General features: G+C 38.2%; 1 protein-coding gene across 5 annotated transcripts in view; it reads right to left on the bottom strand.

Annotated features, from left to right (window-relative positions):
- Positions 1-26,517, bottom strand: part of PPP2R2A (protein phosphatase 2 regulatory subunit Balpha) — a 90,343-nt gene that overhangs the window by 50,865 nt on the left and 12,961 nt on the right. The window contains exon 3 of one of the 5 annotated variants that reach the window (XM_023736715.1): positions 6,143-6,281. The exons of 3 other annotated variants lie outside the window; for them this stretch is intronic. In XM_023736715.1, coding sequence (XP_023592483.1) covers positions 6,143-6,158 — 16 coding nt within the window. In that variant the 5' untranslated portion in view covers positions 6,159-6,281. Of the gene's footprint in view, positions 1-6,142; positions 10,854-26,517 lie in introns of those variants that run through there. One more of the 5 variants, XM_023736714.1, reaches the window with a different exon arrangement.

Here is a 26,517-nt window from a genome sequence, read left to right as displayed (position 1 = left end):
AAAAATTCAAAGAATAAAAAAGCCTGAAATCCCATTACTGAGAGGTAACCACAGGAAATAGTTTGTTTAAGGAGCCCTGGTGGCACAATGGTTAAGTGCTTGGCGGCTAATCAAAAGGTTGGCGTTGGAACCCACCCAACAGCTCTGCAGGAGAAGACCTGGAAATCTGCTCCCCTAAAGATTACAGCCTAGGAAACCTTATGGGGCAGTTCTACTCTGTCATATAGGGTTGCTATGAGTCAGAAAGGATTCGCCGGGACAGAAGAACAACAAAATGATTTCCTAAAGATCATTTTCAGTAAATGGTCTTTAGCTAAAATTAACATTTTTTAAAAATCACACAAACTAGTCTATATAGAGCCACTACTGTCACTTTAGTATATACCCTTCCAAAATTTGCCCACATGTACGTGTATATATTTAGTATAAAAACAACAGATCTATTTGTATTAAGAAATAATGTTCCCTATAATATATCACCAAGTTACAAAATGTGTTTGAACCTATTTATATAACATAAATTAAACAATCAGGGAATTATGGAATAGCTACAAGAGTTTAGAGAGGGAGACCAGATTACATATTTGACAGCCATTGGCATATAAGAGTGGAAAACTTAATAGACGACTCTTTACAAGGTGAAGAAAGTGATTAAATAACCATTCCACACCATCCAAATGACTAAGATTAAAAAAAAAAACAAAACCCACAAGAAACAACTGACAATACACCTAGCATTGGTACTGTGCAACTGGAACCCTCACATACTGCTGGTGGGAAGGCAACATGGCACAACCACTTTGGGAAAAAAAAGTGTGGCAGTTTCTTAAAAAGTTGAACACTTACCATGTGACCCAGCGATCTCACTACTAGACATCTGCCCAAGTGAAACAAAAATCTTTCTTCACACTAAAAACATGGAAATGTTCATAAGAGCTTCGTTTGTAGTCGCCCAAATCTGGAAATGACCCTCAACTGGGGTGTGAATAAACAAAATGTGGTATATCCGTACAATGAAATAACATTCAGGGGGAAAAAAAAAAGAAAACTACTAATATGGATAAATTTTAAGATGGATTACACTAAGTCAAAGAAGCCGGATTCAGAAGGCTACATACTATGATTCCATTTATATGACATTATGGAAAAGGAAAAAACTGCAGGGGCAGAAAACAGATTAGTAGTTGCTAGGGACTATGAGTCGGAATGGTTTGAGGGGGTATGAGTAGGGTAGGAGTTGAGTTTAAAAGCAAACTCTAGCTACAGAAGGGCACGGGGAAAAACTTTTTGTGCTGAAAACAACTGTTTTGTACTTTGATTGTGATAGTGGCTATATGACTGTATGCTTTTTGTCAAAGCTTGAAGGGTTAATTTTACAGTATGTAAATTACACCATAAGAAAGCAACAGCACAATCCAGATCCTGGAATCACATACTAGACATGCTAAAATACTAATCTACTATTCTTTAAACAATACTTTCCCAATCCAAAATCTTCAAAGGTCCTCTAAGAATGTAACATTTTTAAAGTACTCTCTGGTTTTCAATCTTTTCCATAATATGAACACGTCCCTTAACTATACTACCTTATTTTCAGGTACAATAGCATCCACAAATTCTCCAGTAAGGCTAATGCTTTAAACCTCCCATCTTACGCACGCACGCACGCACACACACACACTTAATGTCCACCATCACATCACCTTTTTAGCTTGGGAGTACTATTTATCTTTCCTGAAATAACACTTTTCCTCTCTCCAACACTTTAGCCCTTCTGTATTTGGCCCACCAGAAAAGAAAGAATTAAATTCATATTAGATCTGTGGAGAGATAGAAATACACCAAAAGGATAATATATAGACATTTAACAAAAGTAGTTTGTACAATAGCTAACGAGGAGTAGGAAAAATACTTGTAAACATGGCAAAGACTTAAGTATTTTTAGAAACAGTTCATACAACATAGGAAGACAACTGACAGAAGAGGATACTTCTAAAATGTAAGGAAATGTCCAGACCAATCAAAAAAAAGATACCATGTTCTATCTCTTGAACTAGAGGAAGACTGTGATACTCGTCTACATTGTAGACAGCAGTGTTTTATCATCACAATCCTTTGGAAAACTATTTTACAACTTACAGCAAAAGCCACAAGGATTCATACTCTTAGAACTTTGTTTCAGAAGTTATCCTATTTAAATAATCCAAAATTTAAAAAAAAAAACCATGCATAAAAATGCTCCCTATTAAAAAGTATTAGAGAATATAAAACAAACATCATATGTTCTTACTCTACAAATATTCTTTCTTCCACATTTTGCTCTCATTTTTTCTGAAATCCTTCTCCCTTTTTACCTCTTTCCCGACAAGCCATCTCTTTATTAACCATCATGCAAGGACGTGACACCAGAGTATGTAGTCTCGGCTCAGCTATTAATAATATGACCAAGAGTAAGTCAATTAATCTTTATTCTTCAGTTTCTTCATTTGCAAAGAAATACGGATAGATGGTCTGTCCCTGAGGATTTCACGGAGCATATGTAACATCTTATTCAGATACTTAAATAAACTGAATACATCTCAGAGAGGAACTAAAATAGAATAATGGCTGGAGGGAAGTAACATACTTTTATCAGGAAACTCCCAATATGATAAGGACCCGAAGGGACAACACATCTGCAAAATGTAAGTAACTTTACAGTCATTCGTCCACTAGAGATCTCACTCTGACAAAAATGGATTCTGGATCTCTTCTTTTTAGCCTGGAATTCATCAACAATAGTGATTTAATGACAGATTCTTTCGGTAACTTAAAAGTCAATCAATGAAGAAATCAGAATGGAACTGAGACAATGAAGCATGATCCTTTCTGTTCAACTACTACTACTGCTGTAACCCAGGAAACAGGTACGGGAGATTCTGATGCCATCTATCACTATTATACTTCTTTGAGATGGGATTTTTCTCACTTTTAAAGGTCAGAAACCACTTAAATGCAAGTGATAATATATATACATATAACTAAAAAGATCCCCCTCCTTTTTTTAAAAACATTACTGAACAAAAGCCACATAGGAGAAGAGTTACTGAAATGAAACTTTTTGTTTTCCATAAACTTTTTATTTTAGAATAGCTTTAGATTTACAGAAGAGTTGCAAAGATAACAGAGTTCTTGTATTCCCCTCACCTGGTTTGCACCGTTTACGCCTGGTATTACTATGGTACATTTGTCACAACTAAGGAATCAACACTGGAACATTATTAACTCCACACTTTATTCAGATTTCACTAGTATTTCCCTAATGCTTTTTTTCTGTTTCTGGGCCCCATCCAGGATACCACTTTACATTTAGTCATAAAACTTCCTTAGCTTCCTCTGGTCTGTGACAGTTTCTCAGACTTCCCTTGTTTTTGATGAACTTAACAGTTTTGAGGAGTATTGGTCAGGTACTCTGCAGTCTGTCCCTCAATTTGCGATTGTCAGATTTTTTTTCTCAATATGGCACTATAATTATAGGTTTGGGACACAAAGACCACGGAGGTGAAGTACCATTTTCATCACACCATATCAAAGGTACGTGCTATCAAATGACTTACCATTAATGATAACCTCGTTTTCCTAGCCAAGGTAGGGTTTGCCAGGTTTCTCCACTGTAAAGTTACTTTCCCTCATCCCCCTTCCTACTCTTTATAAGGAAGTTTACTCAGCACAGCCCATACTGGGGGGAGAGGTGTCATTAAGCTCCGCCTCTTTCAGGGGGGAATACCTATGTAATTTATTTCAAATTCTTTCAACCATTTATTTATATCAATATGGACTCATGGATATCTATTTCATACTCTGGGTTGTAATATAATACTATGTAATTTATTTTGCTGATAAAAATTGCTGCAGATTTGACCTAAGAGCTCTTTCAGGTTGGCACCTGTGTCCCTTTGACATGGTCCCGTTCTTGTTATTTGAGCACTTCTGCTGGTGGCGTAGTGGTTAAATGCTACAGCTGCTAACCAAAAGGTCGGCAGTTCGAATCCACCAGGCGCTCCTTGGAAAACCTATGGGGCAGCTCTACTTTGTCCTATAGGATCACTATGAGTCAGCAATGGGCTTGAGTTTTGGTTTTTTGGAACATTTTTAATTAAGTATTTTCGTATGTTCTTATTATTATCACAAAATTAAACACTACTTCTAACTCTTATACTTTATAGTTACATACTAAGATTTAAGAATTGATCTCTCTCAGTAAGTTCTTAAGAGAAATATAAATATATTAAGAACAAAAAGAGTAACTACGCTAAAGGTTAGAACCGTAACAAATTCTCATCCTCGAAGAGGATCCGAACGTGACTAAGATTTCTGTCCTGGAATAGATTTCTCATTTGATCAGCTGAGGTTCTAAAAAATAAGAAACACCATGTGTTAACTTTCTGAGAAGTTCTTACATTTGCCTGCAACTTGGTTTTCATAATTTAATCTTCTGGTTGTTCTTCTTTTCTTTCCAGATGTCTTTTTTGGGCGGGTGAGAACATAGCAAGTGTACCGATCACTTTTATCTGTTAAATTTAGGGGTCTGCTGTTAAAACATTCCAGCAGGTAATATGGGGCAAATCAGTTCTCACTGTGACCTAGTTTGTTTCAACACTTACAGCTCCCATTAGGAAGCATGCTATTTTGTTTGGACCCATGATCCATTTTTATGATCTTTCATCTTTATTTGCCCTACATGACAAACACTGAACTTTAGGACTGCCCCCATACAGTAATTAGAATATGATTAACCCAATTTTTTTTCTCAAAAGGTAACTAATAACTCCCCAATATAAAAAAGTACTTTACTGGATATGGCAGCTATAAAATGCTAGTTTCTTGCTAAAAGGACAGGCTAGCTTTATGTGCAGTTATTTCCCTACAGACCACTATGATCCTCTTTTATGATCCTCCTCTAGAGGGAGCTCAAAGTTCTTGTTATTTTTCCCAAAAGTCAGAACACTTCTCCCACGAAAGCAGTATGTTCAAGATTTAAGAACACTTTATTGTGGCACTCTGAAGAATCAGTTGTTTGTACTGTACCTTTAGGAATTTCTTCTTCCCAGGAACTAAATAAGCCTTGGTCTTCTGCTCACCTGCTCCTGGGAAGCAACTCCCTACCATTTCTTCCTCTCTCTCCTTACCAGTGTTAAGACTCCTGTGAATCTCTCTTCAAATATTTTTTTCCCACCTGGCAATGACTACAACGTTATTACTCTAGCCTGAGAGCCTAAAGGGAGGATACAGTTGCAGGCACTGGGGCAAATGCTCTCTCTTGCTAACTTCTGATACTTTTAGTGTAGCCGATCCTTGCTTCTCTACCGTTTTCATGCCACGGAATACACAGAATATTTGTATGGCACACTAGTACAAAGTTATGGTAAGGCTGCCCATGTCTGCCCAGGAACTCTATAGTCAGCTAAGGGCCTACTCAGCCACTCACTCCCAAGGGTTGAGGAATCATTATCTTAGCACATCTGTAACACATTCTCATGTAGGGAATTTCTGTAGGAAAGTGCCTAAATTCAGGTTGTCAAATCCCCACTTTACCACTGTCTGTCTGTAACCCTGAGAAAATAGCTTCCTTAAGCTTTCTTCATCTTTGAACACCTACCTCATAGAGTTGTTATGAATGTTAAATGAGCAATAAATGCAAAGACATAAGCCTTGTATTGGGTACACGGTAAGCACATTGGTAAGCAGCAGCAGACTTCTGCTGGGGTTTGGGCTTTGTTGCAAAAAGCAGAAACTTTTAACCTTATTTGTTTCTAGGCTATTCAGGTCAATCTAGCCTAGGTAAAGTTCTCCAAATGGTCCATCTTAGTTTACGGGAGTCTAGGCTAAAACTCAAGCTACTAACAAACATACCTTGCTTCGCTCCCTCTTTGCATAGACACTCAAGAGGCCTCAGGCAGAAGCATGACTGGTCAAGAACAGGATTCTGTATTCCTGTGCCCCTTGGTCAAAATATCAGCTTATGGAGAAATCCGCAAGGAATAATATATGTGCTACTGGCCTTTAAAATAACCTTTCCTCAGCCTCTGACTCAGTGAACAGGAACATGTATGTGAAAAGCTGAACAAAGACCACTGGCTATTGATGCTCATACAGAACCTACATTGTAATCCTGCCATGAGAGTCAGGGTCCATAGGGTAATTTCCAGAGATGTGTTCTGGAACCAGTCTCCCTTCTTTTTAACTTGTTCCTGGATAATCTGATATCATGTTTGGATAAAATGGAATGGAACCATACCCTCCTGCAACAAAGAACAGAAAGATAAACAGTTGCTAATACGTTTAGTCTACAGCTGTGATCTTAACAGACAACAAGCCTTGGGTAAAAATGCTATATACAATGTTAGGCTAGAGAGCTAAATTGACTATTCTAATCCTACAGATGTCATCTTCATTAGATGCTCAACACCTTTTAGCTGACTCACAATGAATAATTCCACAAAGCAACTCACCTCATTCAGTTGCTTTATCCAACAGAAATAGTTTCTCGGGGAGATTGTGTATACAAACAAGTAGTACTGCACAAAGCTAGTGCATCTATACATGCCTTATTAAAATATTTTTATAATCAGAATGGATATCTGGCTATTAGTATTTGCCTAAAATCATTTCCAACTATGATTACTATGACCATGCTGCAAGAACCAGAAAGCACTTCATTGCCCATGTCTTGGGAGAGTCACACCCAACTTAATTTTTTGTTTCCTGATAGGATTCCTGTAGCTCATCTCCAAAGGGTAAAAAAGGGAAGACTATTTAGAAGGAGGTTAAAGAGTTCTTTAAAGAAGTTAAAAAATTGTTATACTTTATTCCAGTGGCAAAAGGGAGATGCTAAGTAGGAGTAATTCGGCAACACTTCGTTCTAATCTACATAGGTCACCATGAGAAGGAGAAAACTTGACTGCAACTAACAACAATAATAAATCCAATTAGATGTGCACTTCAGATTATTCAAGCTGCAGTAAACAGAAATGGGAATTGGCAGGAGGGCAGGTAGAGAGAAAACTGGAGCCAATCTGGAGGTTACTCCAAAAATCTTGGTAAGCAATGACAGTGATCTGAACCAGTATAGCACAATAACAATATTATTAGAAACAGCCAACATTTAAGATGCACTTGCAGTATATGTCAGGATTTATTTCTCACCAAAACCAAACCCATTGCCATCTAGTCAATTATCACTCTTAGCAACCTTACAGGACACAGGAGAACTGCCCCATAGGGTTTCCAAGGAGCGGCTGGTGGAGTTGAACTGCCAATCTTCTGGTTAGTAGTGGTTAAAATGCTTAACCACTGTGCCACCAGGGCTCCTTATTTCTCACAATGCCCCAGTAATTTAACAGATAAACAAACTAGAACACAGAAGCAAAAGAGGCGATGAAGTGTAGACAGAGGTTTTAAAATACATTTACGAAGCATATAAAGCAACGCATGATAATTGGTAGGGTGTGGAGAGAAGAAGACAAATGCAAGAATAATGTCTAGGTTCTCCCATTGACTAAATGCACTTAATATCATTAACAGATTATCTCACTTATATTAGTATTATTTAACAGCATCTAAATGATAGGTACAACTTCAGGTTAAAGAAAAAAAGCTAAGATCAATTGGCTAAATCATCCAAAGGATTGAGCCAGAACTCTTAACCAAAAGGAATGCATCATATACTATTTAAAAAAAAAAAAAGTTCAGAAAATTCTTTTTGCTCATCTTTCTTTTTTTATCCTCTCCTTCTCAGTTCTGGTAGGCTAGTTAGGCCAAGATGATAATTTCCTTTAGAAAAAAAAAAAGATAACTTCCTGATCTTGTTTTCAATTGTATTTGAACTGGAATTCATTGTCTCCACTAAACTTTTTAAACAATCATGTAATGTTTCTCATCATTTGAAATTATTTTCATATTGTTCCATTTTAAAAGATATAATTTCTTTCATCGATCACATAGAAAGAGAATTAAATATTAAAGGTTTTTTTTCCCACTTACTTGGACTAAGTTTATTCCACTGATTCTTAACACTAGTCTTACTTTTTATAAATCTTATGACTTTTTGTTGTTTTGCTCATTCTTAAGGCATTCCTTCAACAAATATCTTACTAAGCATCTACTACATGTCAGACACTCTTTCTAGGTGCTAAGGATACAAAAGTATATAAGACAGACAAAAATCCCTGTCTTCATTCATGGATCTTACAACCCAGTGATGAAGACATATTATAAACAAATAAGTAATAAATATAAAATGTATCAGGTAATGCTAACTCCAATAAAAACATAAAGTCCAATAAGAAAGTAAAGGGAGGGGAGAGATACCATTTCAGGTAGAGTGGCAGAGAAAACTTTGAGGAGCTGACTTAAGAGAGAAACCAAAATTTAATAGGGAAAAAGCCACGAAAACTTTTAAGGAAAGTATTCGAAGCAGAAAGCCTAAGTGTGAATAAGCTTGGTAAACTTGATAAAAGCAAGAAAGTCAGTAAGAATAAAGCAGAATAAGTAACAGAAGTGGTGGTAGAGGAGACAGAATCATTTAGCTGATGCAAGACTGTATAGGGCCTTGTGAGCTTTGGTGTAAGTATGATAAGAAGGTATAAGAGGTTCTAATTTATGTTTTAAAGTGATCGATTATCTGTTATGTGAATACAGTATAAAACTGGATGAAAGAAGAATGGTCCTTAAGTTACTGCATTACCTTAAGCAAGAGGCAATGATGGTCGGAGCCACAAAGAAATGGATGAATTCAGAACACATTCTGAAGAGAGTGCTGGCAGAACTTGCTGGTGCACAGAGGCATCAAAAGATGATTCCAAGGTTTTAGAGCCAAGCCAAATGGGGAAAATGGCAGTGCCATTTGCTGAGAAGAGACATACTAGAGAGCGAGCAAGTATGGGGTAAGCAGGGAACCAAAAATTCCATTTTGACATCTTTGGTGTAGACTGCAACTAGATACCAACTAGAAGTATCATATGGCAGCTAGATATATTTGATTGAAGTTTAGGAAAAAAAGAGATATAGAGTATCACCAGCTAACAGAAGGCATTTAAAGTCATTTGACTAAATGTGATTTCCTAGTGAGTGTAGATAAAGAAAAAAAGGTCTGAGGACCGAGCCATAAGGCTTTCCTACATTTAGAGGTTGATGAAACAACTAGGAAAGGAGACTAAAGGAACTATCCATGAGGTAGGAAAGTTTTTCTGGAAGCCAAGCAAAGGAAGTGTTTCTAAAAGAAGGCAGTAATTAACTGTGTCAAAAGATGCACAGAGACCAAGTAAGGAGTATGATTTGGCAACATGGACATTTTGGGGCTGGGCTGATTTTGACAAAGGTGATTTCAGTGGATTAGTCTTCCTAAAATAAAAGTTGTTTTCTTCTGTGGCTTTATTTTACAGCTGTCAGAAAGAGGAAGGGAACTCTGGAATCAAACTGTCTAGGCTGAAATCACTGTTTCGACAGTTTGAAATCTGGTTTATGAAGGGCACTCTCTCTTAGTTTATATTTCTTGGGTCATTTTGAGAAACAGGACAGGAGAGAGTTAAACAGGACTCTGAAGTTGACTATCACGCTTCTGAGTTGCTGACTTTTCAGTTAGCTAGGTATACTGAGAGTTGTATTTTTCCAAGAAATGTACTTCAGAGATATACTTTCTGAGTCACTGCAAGTCTGAAAAATGCCATTTTGCTGTCCTGCCTATGTGAAGCACAGTTTCATTGATACAGGAGCCTTAGTTTTAACAGATTTTCCTCAGAGTTCTCTAGATGTCACTCCACCATCTTCTAGCACAGCATTACTAAAACTTTGTGATAATTGAAATGTTCTATTCTGCACTGTCCAATACAGTAGCCACTAGCCACATGTATCTACTGAGTACTTGAAATGCAGCTAGTGTAACTGAGGAATTGAATTTATTTACTTTTAATTAACTTAATAACCACATGGCTACCATAATGGACAGCACAGTTCTAGCATTTAATTTCAGAACACAAATGCAATGCTAACTTCATACTCCTTCCTTTGAAGACAACCTGCTTCTTGTTTGGATACTTGTACTATTGATTTCTATGTCCTAAAATGCAAAATTTCTACTAGGTTACTCCTAGGTAGAGAAGCTCTGGTGGCGCAGTGGTTAAGAGCTCGGCTGCTAACCAAAAGGTCAGCAGCTCGAACCAAGTAGCCCTTCTATGGGAGAAAGATGTGGCAGTCTGTTTCCAGAAAGATTTACAGCCTTGGAATCCTATGGTGCAGTTCTACTCTGTCCTATAGGGTTGCTATGAGTCAGAATCAACCCAGTGGCAACTGCTATTCCTAGGCGCAAAGTTCATTTATTTTGCTTGGTATTCACTTTAGGTAACTGTAAGAGAATAATATTAACAGGGCTTGTACCACATGGGGGTTGTAGGGAATATTAAATGAGTTTAAACACATCAAATACTTGGTATATAATAACTACTCGATAAATGTTAGCTATACCTTTTCTGCCCTGATCTGCCCTTTCTAGCTCGGGAAAATTTCTTATTATTTCTTTGATCTGTTTGCTCTGACCTCTCACTCTGAATTTTATTATATGCTGGAGCTATTCTCCATGTTTCCTATACTTTTGTCATAATTTTCATCTTATTTTTTCCTCTAAATTGTAGGAATATTTCTAAAGCCCTGCTGCTACCTGCTTCCAAAGAGTCAATAGTAAAGAATCAAAATTTTCTCTTGGGAAGAGGCCCCAGATAAGTAAAGCATTACTCAAGAAGAAGAACAAAGTAGGAGCCCTCACACTACCTGATTTTAGAACCGATTATACTGCCACGGTAGTCAAAACAGACTGGTACTGGTACAACAACAGATACATAGACCAATGGAACAGAACTGAGAATCCAGACATAAAGTCATCCACCCATGAGCAGCTGATATTTGACAAAGGCCCAAAGCCCATTAATTGGGGGAAAAGACAGTCTCTTTAACAAACGGTGCTGGCATAACGGGATAGCCATCTGCAAAAAACTGAAACAAGACCTATACCTCATACGATGCACAAAAACTAAATCAAAATGGATCAAAGACCTAAATATAAAATCAAAAATGATAAAGATCATGAAAGAAAAACTAGGGACAACGCTAGGAGCCCTAATACATGGCATAAACAGAATGCAAACCGTAAGTAACAATGCACAAGCGCTAGAAGAAAGACTAGATAACTGGGAGCTCCTAAAAATTAAACACTTACGCTCATCAAAAGACTTCATCAAAAGAGTAAAAAGACACCCTACAGACTGGGAAAAAATTTTTGGCTACGACAAATCCGATCAGCGTCTAATCTCTAAAATCTACAAGATACTGCAAAACCTCAACAACAAAAAGACAAATGACCCAATTAAAAAATGGGCAAAGGATATGAACAGGCACTTCGCCAAAGAAGACATTCAGGCAGCTAACAGACACATGAGGAAATGTTCGTGATTACTAGCCATTAGAGAAATGCAAATCAAAACTACAATGAGATATGATCTCACTCCAACAAGGCTAGCATTAATCCAAAAAACACAAAATAATAAATGTTGGAGAGGCTGTGGAGAGACTGGCACACTTGCACACTGTTGGGGAGAATAAAATGGTATAACCACTTCGGAAATCAATTTGGTGCTTCCCTAAAAAGCTAGAAATAGAAGTACCATAGGATCTAGCAATCCAGCTCCTTGGAATATATCCTAGAGAAGTAAGAGCCCTCACATGAATAGATACATGCACACCCATGTTCACTGCAGCACTGTTCATGATAGCAAAAAGATGGAAATAACCTAGGTGCCGATCAACAGATGAACGGATAAACAAATTATGGTATATTCACACAAAGGAATACTACGCAACAATAAAGAACAATGATGAATCTGTGAAACATCTTATAACATGGAAGAATCTGGAAGGCATTATGCTGAGTGAAATTAGTCAGTCACAAATGGACAAATATTGTGCAAGATCACTATTATAAGAGCTCAAGAAAAGGTTTAAACACAGAAGAAAACATTCTTTGATGGTTACGAGGGTGGAGAGGGAGCAAGAGGGTTATTCACTAACTAGACAGTAGACAAGAATTATCTTAGGTGAAGGGAAGGACAGTACACACTACAGGGGAAGTCAGCACAAGTAGACTAAACCAAAGCTAAGAAGTTTCCTGAATACAACCAAACACTTTGAGGGACAGTGGCAGGGGTCTGGGGACCATGCTTTCAGGTGACATCTAGGTCAAATGGCATAACAAACTTTATTAAGAAAATGTTCTACATCCTACTTTGGAGAGTGGCTTCTGCGGTTTTAAAACCTAGTGAGCGGCCATCTAAGATGCATCAATTGGTCCCAACTACCTGGAGTAAAGGACAATGAGGAATACCAAAGTCACAAGGAAAGTATTAGCCCACCAGACAGAAAGGGCCACATAAACCAGACACTGCATCAGCCTGAGACCAGAAGAAGTAGATGGTGCCCAGCTACCACCAATGACCGCCCTGACAGGGAACACGACAGAGAGTCCCTGATGGAGCAAGAGAAAAGCAGGGTGAAGAACTCAAATTCTAGCAAAAAGACCAGACTTAATGGTCTGAGACTGGAGGAACCCCAGAAAGCATGGCCCCTGGACTCTATCAACCCAGAACTAAAACAATTCCCGAGGCCAACTCTTCAGACAAAGATTGGACTGGACTGCGGGACATAAAATGATACTCGTGAAGAGTGTGCTTCTTAGCTCAAGTAGATACATGAGACTAAATGGGTAGCTTCTGTCTGGAGGTGAGATGGGTAGGAGGAGCTGGTTAAATGGACACGGGAAATTGGGTGGAAAGGAGGAGTGTGCTGTCACAGTACAGGGTGCGCAATCAGGGTCACATAACAATGTATGTATAAATTTTTGTATGAGAGACTAACTTGAATTGTGAACTTTCACTTGAAGTACAATAAAAAAAAAATTTCTCTTAAGAACTGCTTCAGGCTCTCTTTTTCTTCAAACGTTCATGAGTCTCCTTGAGAATACCAATTAGTTGTTCTTTAAATTTCAACATCTTATCTTGTTTATTGCAGTAAGTTTGTTTAACAGAAAATCATTTGCTCACACTGGTCACCTTTTTTTAGACTACTGAGTCTGTGTGTCTATTTTCTTGCGTATGCAACTTTAAAAAGAAAGGCCCATATTTATGTAATATTGAGGATTGTGTTGGGTTCAATCAGAAAACAGATCCAAGTTTAAATCCTTCAGACCATACAACAAAATTGTTTACAATGTTATTTCCTATATTAGTTTTCTATGGCTGTCTAACAAATTACTCCAAAACTCAGCGGCTTAAGACAACATTTATTATCTCACAGTTTTTGTGGGTCAGAAATCTGGGTGTGGTTTAGCTGGGGGCCTCTCGCTCAGCAGCTCACAAGGTTGCAGTAAATGTGTCAGCCAGGGCCGCAGTCATCTCAAAGCTAGACTGGGAGAAGATCCTCTGGCTTGTGCCGGAGACACCAGAGTTCCTTGCCACATGAGCTCTATAGGGAAGTTCATAAAACGACAGCTTGGCTTCCTTCAGAGCAAGTGAGAGAGGGCAGGCCAACATGCAAGTTGAAGCCCTTTTGTAACCTAATCTCAGAAGTGACATCCTATTACTTTTGCCATACTTGTAGAGGCCAAGTCACTAGGTCCAGACGTACTCAAGGGATTACACAAGGACATGAATATCAGAAGGAAGGGTTCACTGGGGGCCATCTTACAGGCTGCCTACCATAGATCCTTGGTCAGTTTATAGATTCAGTAATATATAATCAGGTAGCAGGGCTACAGGTCCCTAACCTAAAGGTTGGTGGTTCAAACTTACCGAGCAGCACCACGGAAGAAAGGTCTGGCAATCTACTCCCATAAAGATTACAGCCAAGAAAACTCTATGGAGCAGTTCTACCCTGTAACACATGCCATGAGTCGGAATCAACTGCAATGGGTTTGAGTTTTTTGTTTGTTTAGCAGGGCTATAGACCAAAGAAGGCAGCTTTGGAGCAGGAAGTTTCAACCTGGTACTTCATGGTTAGTTTCTCTCCTTCTATCAAGGGCAGCCACCCCTCTCCTGATGGTCATATTCCCCTTGGGTAAGAACCATTCTGAGTGTACCATTCAGTTTTTAATCCCTGATTCAAAGTACAAAATATAACACTAACCAACTGCCCCACAGCCCACTCATGGCTCTCGCTGTTTCAAGTAGAAGCCTTTATTTACTCCCCAGGAGGGCTTCCTAACCACAAAAAGGAACAGCAAGTTAGTAAGTATTTCTCACACTATGTTTCTCATTTGTACTGTTTCCTGCCAAAATTCTTTTTAATTTAGTTACGGCACCCTTCCATGGTTTCCAAGGATACTGAACTCTCCCCACTGTGCGTGTTGGTCATTTCAGTGTGTGTTTATCTGTTCGTTTTAACACATGGGCTTAGATCACCATCCTCCACTGGATGTCAACAGCGCTACTTGTTTAAGTAAGGCACTTTACACATTTTGTAGAAGACTGTTTTGATAACTATGACAGGAAATGCTTTGGCTTTCCTAGCAATATAATTCAACTCTATTGTTGGATAAAACAAATATTTTTAATCCACATCATCAATTTCCAGGATATTTTCTACTATGGTAATTTAAGTAACTAACTTTTGCTTTGATTTCTAAAAAATGTAACGTCACCAGACTCAGTTCAGTTGAAAATGTGACTAACACAAAACTTAGTAAGCATGTTGTTGTTGTTACTGTCAAGTCAATTCCAACATACAGTGACCCCGTGTGTGCAAAGTAGAACTGCTCCACAGTTTTCTCAAAGCTGTGACCTTCCATAAGCAGACTGCCAGGCCTGTCTTCCTCTGAGTTGGTTTGAAATGCCCCCCTTTCAGCTAGTAGTCAAGTGCTTAACCATTTGTGCCACCCAAGAACTCCTTAGTAAACATAGCAACACTTTAATAATATATCTAAATATTAGTATACCTTAAAAAAGGAGTCAGATACATGCTGCTCAGTATTGGGGGCAGAAGGTTCAAGCAGGATGAAGTATTCACACACTGTCTTAAAGAAGCCGCTACAACTATGTGCCCAGTAATGGGCACCTAGCTTGTGGATTTGTTCATAATATTTAATTAAGGGCAAATCTTGAATAAAAATACCAATAGTATTCTAACTGACAAACCAAAATATCCATTTTTGGTTTTACAATGAAAAGATTTTCTCCCCCACACTGTATTACTCCTCTGTCTCCACCCTCATCTCCCTGGAAACAATTCACTTCCTGAGACTACTAAGGAAAAGGGGAGGGTCAACAAAAACTGAACTAGGCCTCTACAAATTTTCTGACCTGATACCCTAGTACAAAGTATATAATCTACTTTATACTCAAAATTTAGATTCTTTGTCCTCTGTTGATGAATATGAGGGAAATAGAATTAAGGGACTTAATATAAATGACACTGAACATACACAAGGCCACCACATATGGTTGCACAGTAACTAACCTATATAAGCAGCCATCCTGTCACAAAATGGTTTCTAAATACCATTCCTGTAAAAGAACTCAAGGCTCCTTAGATAAATGATTGATTCCAAGTCTGGGGCAGATGAAGGTCCAACCTGGAACACCTTGTGTTAGGAAAAAAGGGAGTTGATCAAAGACTGACTGGGATATATAAAGAGAACACAGAAGTGGACTTAAAGACTCTCTCACTGACTAAATTTAAGACAATCTGAGCATCAAAAAGAATGGTGCCAGTCATAGATTTTAGTACAATCAATAAAAAAACAATCTATGAACTCCACTGGTCTCATCCCTTCGGGAGCAAGGGAGAATGAAGAGAATAGGATACAATGAAAAGATTAGTCCAAAGGACTAATTGTCCACAGCTACCAAGACCTCCACCGGACTGAGTCCAGTACAGCTAGATGGTGCCCAGCTACCACCGCTGACTGCTCTGACCAGGATCACAACAGAGGGTTCTGGACAGAGCTGGAGAAGGATGTAGAGCATAATTCTAACTCACAGAAAAAAAAAAAAAAAAAGACCAGATTTACTGGCCTAAAGGAGACTGGAGACACCCCGAGAGTATGGCCCCCAGACACCCTTTTAGCTCAGTGGTGAAGTTACCTTCGAGATTCACTGTTCAGCCTGGGAGTGGACAGCCCAGTAAAACCATGAGAGTCACGAGGTACAGGAGCCCAGTGATAAGGCCCAGAAGGCAGAAGGGGAGTAGGAAGCTGATGATAGGGAACACGAAAGTAGAGTAAGGATATTGTTGATGTGTTGTGAGATTGTTAACCATTGTCATAGGGCAACATTTGTAGTAACTGTTAAATGGGAGACTGTTTTGTCCTGTAAGCCTTCATCTTAAGTGAGAATAACAGCACAATGTCACTTAAATGTGTATGTAAAAAAATTTTTGAAATGGCGTATCTTTGGCTATGTGTATTTTCACCAAAAAAAAAAAAGTTGAGAATTTAGAGGGTTAAAATGTTGTGGGGTTGTTAACCAATGTCATAAAACAGCATGTGTGTTACTGTTACATGAGAAACTATCTGTTCTGTAAGCCTTCACCTGAAGTACAATAAAATATTAAAAAAAAAAAAAAAAATCTATGAGTGCAAAGTGACACCAGAAAGGGGGGGGGGGTTGGGACAGTAGAAACTCACCATTCTGCATTCACCAATGTAATAACTGACTTAGGCAATCAGTAACACTTATTAATTACAAAGGCGAGAAAAAGGTTCTTTTAAAAGCGATCTGGAAGACACTACGTGACCAAGCGATCAAACTTAGAATCACCAATAATGGGATAAAGTTTGTTGGATAAAACAAAGATTTTAAATCCTCATCATCAACTACTAAGCCATTTTCTATTATGGAATTTAAGTAACAAAATTTTTTATTTGATGCAATGTAAGTACACATTACTTGTGTAGTGAAGTCTTGCCAAAAAATGTTTACCCTGGATTTAATCAAGAGGAAACAATCAGTCAATTCCAGAAAGTGAGAAGTCTGGACTCTTTAAAATATCTGTACAGAAGAGAAAAAGAAAGGGTGTGGGGGGAAGGCAGGCTTGTTCTAAATAAAAGAAAGCTGAAGCAACATGACAACGGAACGCTTTGACTGGATTCTGGATTTAAAAAAAAAAAAAAAATTTTAGAATTCTTTTTGAACCAGTGGGGAAATTAAAATATGGACTGTCATATTATTAGAGAACATTTCTGAGTCAATGATAAATTTCTTGGGTATAATAATGGTATTGTGGTTATATAAGAGAATATTCTTGTTCTTAAGAAATACATGCTGAGTTACTTAGGGGTGAAATGTTGTCCTGTCCCAAGTTACTTTCAAAAGGTTTGGGGGGGAAAAGTGTAGGTGTGTATATAAGAGAGAGAACGCAAATCTGGCAAAATGTTTCTAGTTGGTGAATCTAATTAAAAGAAATAGTTGTAGTATTCATTGTACTATTCTTTCATCTTCTCTATGGGATTAAAGTTGTTCAAAATAAAAAGTTGGGGTAAAACACTGAGGGGAAGGGATGGACGGAGGGAATATAACAGCTCCAGACATATCCTCATATACTACAGCAAAAAAAAGTAGAGAGGGGGGCCTCCTTTCCTGGGTCTCTTTCAAAAGGTCTGAGAAGCCTTCACGGAACTACCCCAGGCTCCTGCCCCCAGCAGAGAGTGTCTCATATTTCACTGTATAGATCTAATATTAATCTGTCTGACTTTGTTTTATATTTAGCCTAGTCATAAAAATCATAAATCCACCTATAATGAAAAAATGCCAGACTGGCTAAACCTTATTCCTACCTACCTACGCAGTGTGAAAACCAAGATCGATGCTGACATGCTCCTCCAAACCATCACTGAGCAGGATAATCTCCCCTTTCTAACCAGGCTAGGATAAGGCACTCACAATTTAGGGGGAGGCAAGCTCCAATCTCCTCACACCTATTCCTCTCCCCATCAAGCACGACCCATACAAGCCAAAGTTGGTAGAAAAAAACAAATAGGGCTCAGTCCCTACTACATCAAACTTACAAATTAGAGGACAAAACATACATAAGCAAGCAAACAATAAACATGATGATTTCGAATAGTAATAAGGGCATCTAAAAAGTGAAAAAAGCAGATTAACAGTAACTGTGTATCTCTTTTAGGGTTGGGATGGCAATTACCTAATTTACACAGAATGGTCAGGACATGGAAAAATCTGGGTAAAGTATATTCCAGGTTAAAAAAAAGACCAAGTTCAATGTCCTAGGCATAAACAAAACAATGTATGTTCATGGAACACCAAGAAAGCCCCTGTGGCTGGAGTAACTAGTGAGCAAGGGCGAGAATGACAGAAAAGATCTGAAAGGTACTCAGAATCAGCCTGGCATTTAAATGTACAAATGGTATTATTACTTCTATCAGGGAATGAGTGTTTCTGATGAAAAACAAAGAAAAGTTATTACCCCCTTAATTCCGAGTTTCAGGAACAAGTGATATTCCTAACAGAAAATTAGGACCTTAGAGGCCTGGCTGTCAGTAACTAACTACAATCTTACATTCTACTTTATAAATGTATTTATTCTGAGACAGACATTTTAATTAATTAAAAATTATTTCTGAGGTTAAAAAAAACTTAAGAAACTAATTAATACCTAATAAAGCTAATGCTTTCTCTGGTATTTTAAATACCTGAGCAAATTTCACATACGCATTCCACCAATACATATTTAATGAGCACCTAATATGTACATCAGACTGTTGCAGGTGCTGAAGATTATTTAAATAAAGACCTGGCCCTTTGGTTTAATATACCAGAATACATTTCAAAGTTTAAAAATGGTAATAATAGATTTTTTAAAATCTCACTGCTTTTTGGCCAACTCCTTAATGCTTAATATTTAGGGTTGAAAATTCAGTTTAGTGTCTTAATTTCTCTCATTTTTTTCTATGACTGAGGAAAAGAATTCCACAGCTTTCCAAGGCTTAGTACATTAAAAACAACAGCGCACAACTCTGGAATTTAGAGCTAAGGGAACAATTAAAATAAATCTGCTTTAATATAAAAAATAAGAAATGTACATTCTTGAGTTCCTCTCTTCTATGGTAGAGAAAGATTACACCACACTCCCATTAGAATGGCAATGATCAAAAAAACTGAAAACAATAGGTGTTGGCAAAGTTGCGGAAAAAACTGAAACCCTCAACCATTGCTGGTGGGAAGGTAGAATGGTACAGCCACTGTGGAACACAGTCTGGCGGTTCCTCATAAAGCTGAACACAGAACTACCATATGATCCAGCAATCCCAACCCTAGGCACATGCCCACAAGAAGTAAAAGCAGGAACACAAATAAAAAGCTGCGCACCAATGTACACTGCAGCACTATTCAAAACAACCAAAAAGGGAAACAACCTAAATGTCCATCAACAGATTAACAGATAAACATTATGCTGAATGAAATGCATCAGTCACAAAAAGACAAATAGCGTATGATTTCACTTACATGAAATAAGCAAATATATAGAAACCAAAGATTATGAGTGGGTACCAGGAGTGGGAATGGTTGCACAACCTGAAGAATGTAATTAATGCCACTGAATTACACGTATAGAAATTGTTCAGCTGGTGTATGTTTTATTGTGTATATTTTCACCACAATAAAAAAAGAAAAAAAGAGATCTAAGTAGTAGTCTCACCCTGAAGGAGGGAACAAGTTTACTTTCTGGAGAAAGTGAACCAGAGAAGACAACAATCACTTAAAGCTGAGGTTGGTGGTGAAGTACCAACCTAAAATCAAGATTAAGTAAAAGACTACATACTAAATAATGAGATGCTCAGCTATTTTCCTGGCTCCCAGAATGTCAGCAGTCATGCTTCAGGCATGACATCCGCCACTCCTCTCTGAAAGAGGACACTAAAAGTTCTTATGCAGAGATACTGACACTGCAGTCCCTGGCTGATCACCCTAAAGTGAAGCCCCACCCACTAGCCCTGCCAACAAACATAGGACTTCCAATCTACTTTTTAGCACCTCATTATTCAATACTAATAAACAACGAAGGATCACTAGATACTGAAGTCTAAAAAATGAAAAAAACAAACACAAGTAAGGAACAGAAAAAAAGAACTCTAAGGAAATAGAATGCCAACACTACTACAAAGTAGAACAAAAAGAAAAGGAAATGGAAAACAGAAGGGGAAAAAAAATCAGAGGACAAGATCCATATAATAGGAGTTCTAGAAAGAACAAACAAAATAGAGAAGGAAAAAACTCAAGGAAATGAATCTACAAACTGAAAGGGCCCAGTAAATACCTGCCCTATTAATAATGACTCACACCAAAGGCCTCCTCAAATGCAACACTGGAAGCCAGCAGATAGAAGAAATGCCTTCCAAATTCTGAGGAAAAATAGTTCCCAATATTCAGCAAAACTTGGAAATGAGAAAGTAGAATAAAGACATCTTTTCCAGACTGGCAAGATCTCAAAAATTTTACCTCCCATGAAACTTTCTCATGAAACACTGGACAATGTGGACCACCAAAATCAGGGAGAAAACCAGGAAAGAAAAAGGCAAGGGATCCAAGAATAAGGAGATCCAACACAGGAGACACAAAAGGAATTCTCTCATGATGGTGGTGATTATGGTAATAATGAGGGAAAATCTCAGGACAACAGCTGTGTAAGAGACTTAGAAAACTCCCAGGCCAGACTAAAACAGGAGTATTGGAGGAATAGTTCAAGACAAAAGTGAAACCAACAGAATACCTGATGGGCTTAAAATATATTAAGAAGAAATTTAGTCTCCTGTCACAAGATTTGGGGGATGAGTTAGTGGTAGATTCAGAGAAGAAAGAAACAAATCAGTCCAAACCGAAACAAGATGCTGGAGAACCCCAGGAAGGGGGCTCCTATTGAAACAAAAACAAAACAAAACAAAACAAAAAGGCAGGCAGGCTGGTCGGCCAGCTGGCCTGATAAATTATCTGATTTTTTTTGACCATACAGAAAATCATATAGGAAGGTGCAAAAAGAAAACAGCGATGGTAGCAACAAAACCAAACAAATGAAAAACAAGATAATTATAAACTCTAGAGGAAACAATGTTACAGTAGAAAGGAAACAATAATTCATTACATGGCAGTAGTGAATAGTAGTTTTTGTTTGTTTTAATTTACGTTTTAGGTGAAAGTTTACAACCCCAATTAGTTTCTCCTTCAAAAGTTTACACACAAATTGTTTTGTGACATTGGTTCCAGTCACGGCAATTTATCAGCACTCTCCCCTTTCCCTTTCCACCCCAGGTTCTCTATTTGTCTAGTTTTCCTGTCCCTTCCCTGCCTTCTCATCTTTACTTTTGGGCAGGTGTTGCCCACTTGGTCTTATATACTTGACTGATCTAAGAAGCACGTTCCTCATGTGTGTTATTGTCTTACAGGCCTGTCTAATCTTTGGCTGAAAGGTGGACTTCAGGGGTGGCTTCAGTTCTGAGTTAGCAGGGTGTCTGGGGGCCATAGTCTCAGGGGTTGTGAACAGTATTTATACAGATATCATTATGTCCACTCTTGTTAATTAGTTTCCTATGGCTGCTGTAACAAATTACTACAAACTTGTTGGCTTAAAACAACACAAAACTATTCTCTTATAGTTCTGGAGGTCAGAAGTCCAAAATTGGTTTCAATGTGTTTGCAGGGCTGGTTCCATTTGTGGAGGCTCCAGGAGAGTAAGATTCCTTGCCTTTTCTAGCTTCTGGAGCTGCCTGTATTATTTGGCTTGTGACACTTTCCTTGCCTCACTCGGACCTTGCTGCTGGTGTCACATCTCCTACTTCCTCTTCTTTACCTCCTTGCCTCCCTTTTATAAAGCCCCTTGAGATTACATTTAGGGCCTACCTGGATAATACAGAATAATCTCCCCATTTCAAGAGCCTCTATCACACCTACAAGTCCTTTTTGCTATAAAAAGTAACATTCACAGGTTTCAGAGATTAGAACATGCATATCTTTTGGAAGGCCATTATTCCGCCTACCACAACTCTGAATCAGGGCTTCAAACCGTTTCAGTCATGGCTGAAGAAAAAAATCTGGAACGGACTAGAATTTTTAAAATTTGGGTGATCCAGAACCATAATTGCAATGGGAAAAATTACGGGTTAAAGCCCTGGAATAGGAGATTTAGAAGAGGCATAGTGAGCCCTTTCAGGAGCCTGATATGTGACTGGATTATTGCTAGAACCGAGGAGAGCGACACACATTCAAAACAGCGTGTCGGCCGCAATCTTTGAGCAGGGCACAGCTGTTTCTGACTCTGGGCAAGAGATGTCATTGCTATGCAATGCTTACACTGCCCTCATTTTCTAAGAGGGAGATTAAGTTTCTAGCAAAACTTCGACTTGTAATTTTTCCGGTTCCAGTTCACCCAAATTTAAAAAATTTTGAGTCCGTTCCGATGTCACTTCATCGGCCATGACTGAACCCAGAAGAACCGGTTTGAAGCCCTGCTCTGAACACTGATTTAATGAATAATAATAGAATAACAGTACTGAGAAATCAGGGGAAGGGAAGTAAGGAGGGCAGAACAGATCTCGATTCTTATCTACCATTTATACCTGTGGATGTCTAAAATTAATAAACTAAGATTAGATGGCTGGGAAGAGAAAGAAACAATTAGTTTGAAAAAGTAACTCATAGCTACCTGAAGCAAACAGAAAATCACAGATAAAAAACGTTATTCCTATTTATACTTAATAAAAAATCCGTGCTAGAGGCTTATGCAACAACCCAATCAAGGAGTTAAGACTTCATTTCTTAAATCAATCCTTTTTATAACACTGAAGTACAATTTACTTTAAAAAGGCAAACTACCCGCAAAAGCAAACTTTTACTTGACCAGAGTCACACCTGAAACACAAACACAAATTTAATCTAACAATCAGAGATAGCTAATGTGTAGTACTGGAAACTCTGGTGGCACAGTAGTTAAGAGTTGGGCTGCTAACCAAAAGGTCGGCAAGTCAAATCCACCAGGTGCTCCTTGGTAACCCTATGAGGCAGTTCTACTCTGTCCTATAAGGTATCCATGAGTCAGACTGACTCGATGGCAATGGATTTTTTTTTTTTTTTAATGTGTAGTGCTTAGGGGCCCTGCTGGTGCAGGGGTTAAAGTGCTCTCCACCTAATCGAAAGCTCAGTGATTCAAACCCACCAGCCACCCCATGGGAGAAAGATGTGGCAGTCTGCTCCCATAAAGATTACAGCCTTGGAAACCCAATGAGGCAGTTCTACTCTGTCCTAAACAGTCGCTATGAGTTGGAATCAACTTGACAGCAACAGGTTTGGTATTCTGGTTTAATGTGTAGTACTACCATGCAAGCTGCTCTTTTAACAGCTAGTACAAATCTCCCAAGGAAATGTTTTACTCATTTACTGAGCAAACATTAATTGATGTGAGAACAGCACAATGAATCTAATCAATTTGTCAAGACCATTGAGTAAAAGAATTAAGATACAACTCACTTGTTCCCCTCCCTCCCCTAAAAAAGCTACAAGCCAAGTTGCCACTCAAAGTGTAGTCCATGGACCACTATCACCAGCAGCAGCAGCACTGGCATTACTAGCAGCTTGTTAGAAATGCAAAATCACCCGAGCTCTACCCTATACTTCAATGCAGAATCATAATCTGTATTTGACCAAGATTCCCAGGAGAGTCATGGACATATAAAATCGGAGAAGAACTGCTATAAGGCTACTAAAATTCTCTTGCCAAAACAAAACACAACGTAACAAACCTCTAAATAATAAATCAAGGAAAGAAACAAGGGTGTTCTCTGGTACAATAAAATTTGCTTTCTATTCTCTTCAAACTCCTACAGATTTTTTTTTTTAATACTTTAGATGAAGGTTTACAAGACAAACTAGCTTCTCATTAAACAGTTAGTACATATATTGTTTTATAACACTGGTTAACAACCCCACGACATGTCAACACTCTGCCTTCTTGACCTTGGGTTCCCTATTACCAGTTCTCCTGTGCCCTCCTGCATTCTAGTCCTTGCCCCCCGGGTGGTGTGTCCCTCTAGCCTCGTTTTGTTTTATGGGGCTGTCTAATCTTTGGATAACGGGTGACCCTCAGGAGTGACTTCATTACTGAGCTAAAAAGCTGTCCAGGGGCCATACTCTAGGGGTTTCTCCAGTCTCTGTCAGGCCAGTAAGTCTGGTCTCTTTTTGTGAGTTAGAATTTTGTTCTACATTTTTCTCCAGCTATGTCCTGGACCCTCTATTGTGATCCCTGTCAGAGCAGTCAGTGGTGGCAGCCGGACACCATCTAGTTATACTGGACTCAGTCTGGTGGAGGCCGTGGTAGGTGTGGTCCATTAGTCCTCTGGACTAATCTTTCCCTTGTATCTTTAGTTTTCCTCATTCTCCCTTGCTCTTGAAGGGGTAAGGCCAGTAGAGTATCTTAGATGGCCGCTCACAGGCTTTTAAGACACGAGATGCTACTCACCGAAGTAGAATGCAGAATGACTGCAGATTTTTTTTAAAGGATTCTAAATACATTTGTCTTCTTATTCAAGGTCTTGGTAAAGGAGTCATATTATAAAAACAGCTGAAGAATGAAGAGTGTAGTGGAGAAAATGTTTATATTATATTGTAATAAAAGAATATCCCATTTCCCATGTTGGCTTAGGTAGCAAGGGGGAGTAAGAACAGGGTTTCTCAGCACCTCAGCAGTTAAGGGTCAAACTCCACACCTATCTGCTGTGAGGAACTAAAACTAATAATCAAGGATGCTCTGGGCCCTGGTGCAAGTTCAAATTACCCACTCCCAATTATAGCATTCTCGAAAGAAAACACAGAATTATAGAACATGGAACCGAAAAAAAAAACACTGGAGGAACTTGAGAAAAAAGGGAAAATGAGGCAAAAAAAAAGAAAAAGGAACAACTATGAACTTTTGTTGCCATACATTAAATTTTTAGAGGACAGTCAAAAGTGCCAGACCCTAGTCTAACCCCAATTCTTATGAAACCAACTTCCTACTTCTTTTCCTGGCTTTTCCAAACTCCCAACCCAACCAAGCTAAAGTGGTATTCATTAACGTAACATGTTTATTTTAAGTGCATACGATGTGTCCAAAACCTCAAAAACAACTAGTTGATTTTGATTTGAGAACTAAAATAGGCTTCTTTCTATTAATTGTTAATCTCTTAATCAAACATTTAATAACTGTAAATAACTGAATCAGCTAAATTTTCTGAATGCTTATTATGTGCAGGGAACATACTAAAGCTGTCAAGTTCATTATCTTAGAGAAAATTCATCCCACTAATATTTTATCAAGACAAGTAATAGAGGATTCCTAAAAATACCCTCTTAATAGCCTAAAATCGATCACACTACCAGAGAAAATATCTTTGATTCTTCCAAATTTAGAGTCAAATACAACAGTTTCAGTAGGCAAAACTTTAGATTAAAGCAGAGGTTCTTAAACAGGGTCCCTGGGTCATGAACCACCTTTCATTCAAAGATCTCAACAGAGAAACTCCCAGCTAACAGTATTTAAATATTCAGAGAACAATTTAAGCAATAAAAACTAAAATCACTTGGTATAGTGGCATACGCAGGCATTCAATAATAATTTGCCAAGAAATCCACATATGTGAAGGGCAAAGATCTAGATGAAATTTTAATCAACTGTTAATATTAACTAAAAAATTCCTATTAATAAAAAAAAATTACTTTCTTTCAATAAGCCACTATTTAAACCTGGATGGAAAATTGGTACAGCTAGTTTAAAATGTCCTAGTTTGACAAGTTAAAAAAAAGGGGGGCGGGCGGGCAGAGCTAAGATACAACTACTGGGTCTCTACTCATCTGAAGGAAAAGAGAAAGAAGGAACCCAAGCATTCAGTCTATAAGAACTAAAAGTCTATAGGAACCACAGCCTAATCATCTACCCTGAGACCAGAAAAACTAGATGGTGCCTGGCTACCACTACCTACTGTTCAGATCAGGGTCAAAAGAGATGGATCCTGATAATCAGAATGGGATAAAAATGTGGATTAGAACCTCAAATTCTTAAAAAAAAAAAAATCCAGAATTACTGAACCGACTGAGGCTGGAGGACTCCCCAAGACTACTGCCCTGTGATACTCTTTAAACCTACAACTGAAACTATCCCCGGAGGTCACCCTTTAGCTAAACAACAGACTGGCTAACAAAATAAGGAATATTACTCGTGAGTACTGTGCTCCTTTAAAAAATCATCTATATGATAGATGCAAAAATTCTGAACAAAATTCTAGCCAATAGAATTCAGCATCATATCAAAAAAATAATACACCATGACCAAGCAGGATTCATACCAGGTATGCAAGGACGGTTTAACATTAGACAATCAATCAACGTAATACACCACATAAATAAAAGGAAAGAAAAGAATCACATGATCATCTCAATTGACGCAGAAAAGGCATTTGAC

This window comes from Trichechus manatus, unplaced genomic scaffold (genome assembly GCF_000243295.1).
Source record: "Trichechus manatus latirostris isolate Lorelei unplaced genomic scaffold, TriManLat1.0 scaffold00091, whole genome shotgun sequence".
Taxonomy (NCBI): Eukaryota; Metazoa; Chordata; class Mammalia; order Sirenia; family Trichechidae; genus Trichechus; species Trichechus manatus.
The sequence above is the reverse complement of the archived record's forward strand: the minus strand, read 5'-3'. Positions and strand labels throughout refer to the sequence as shown.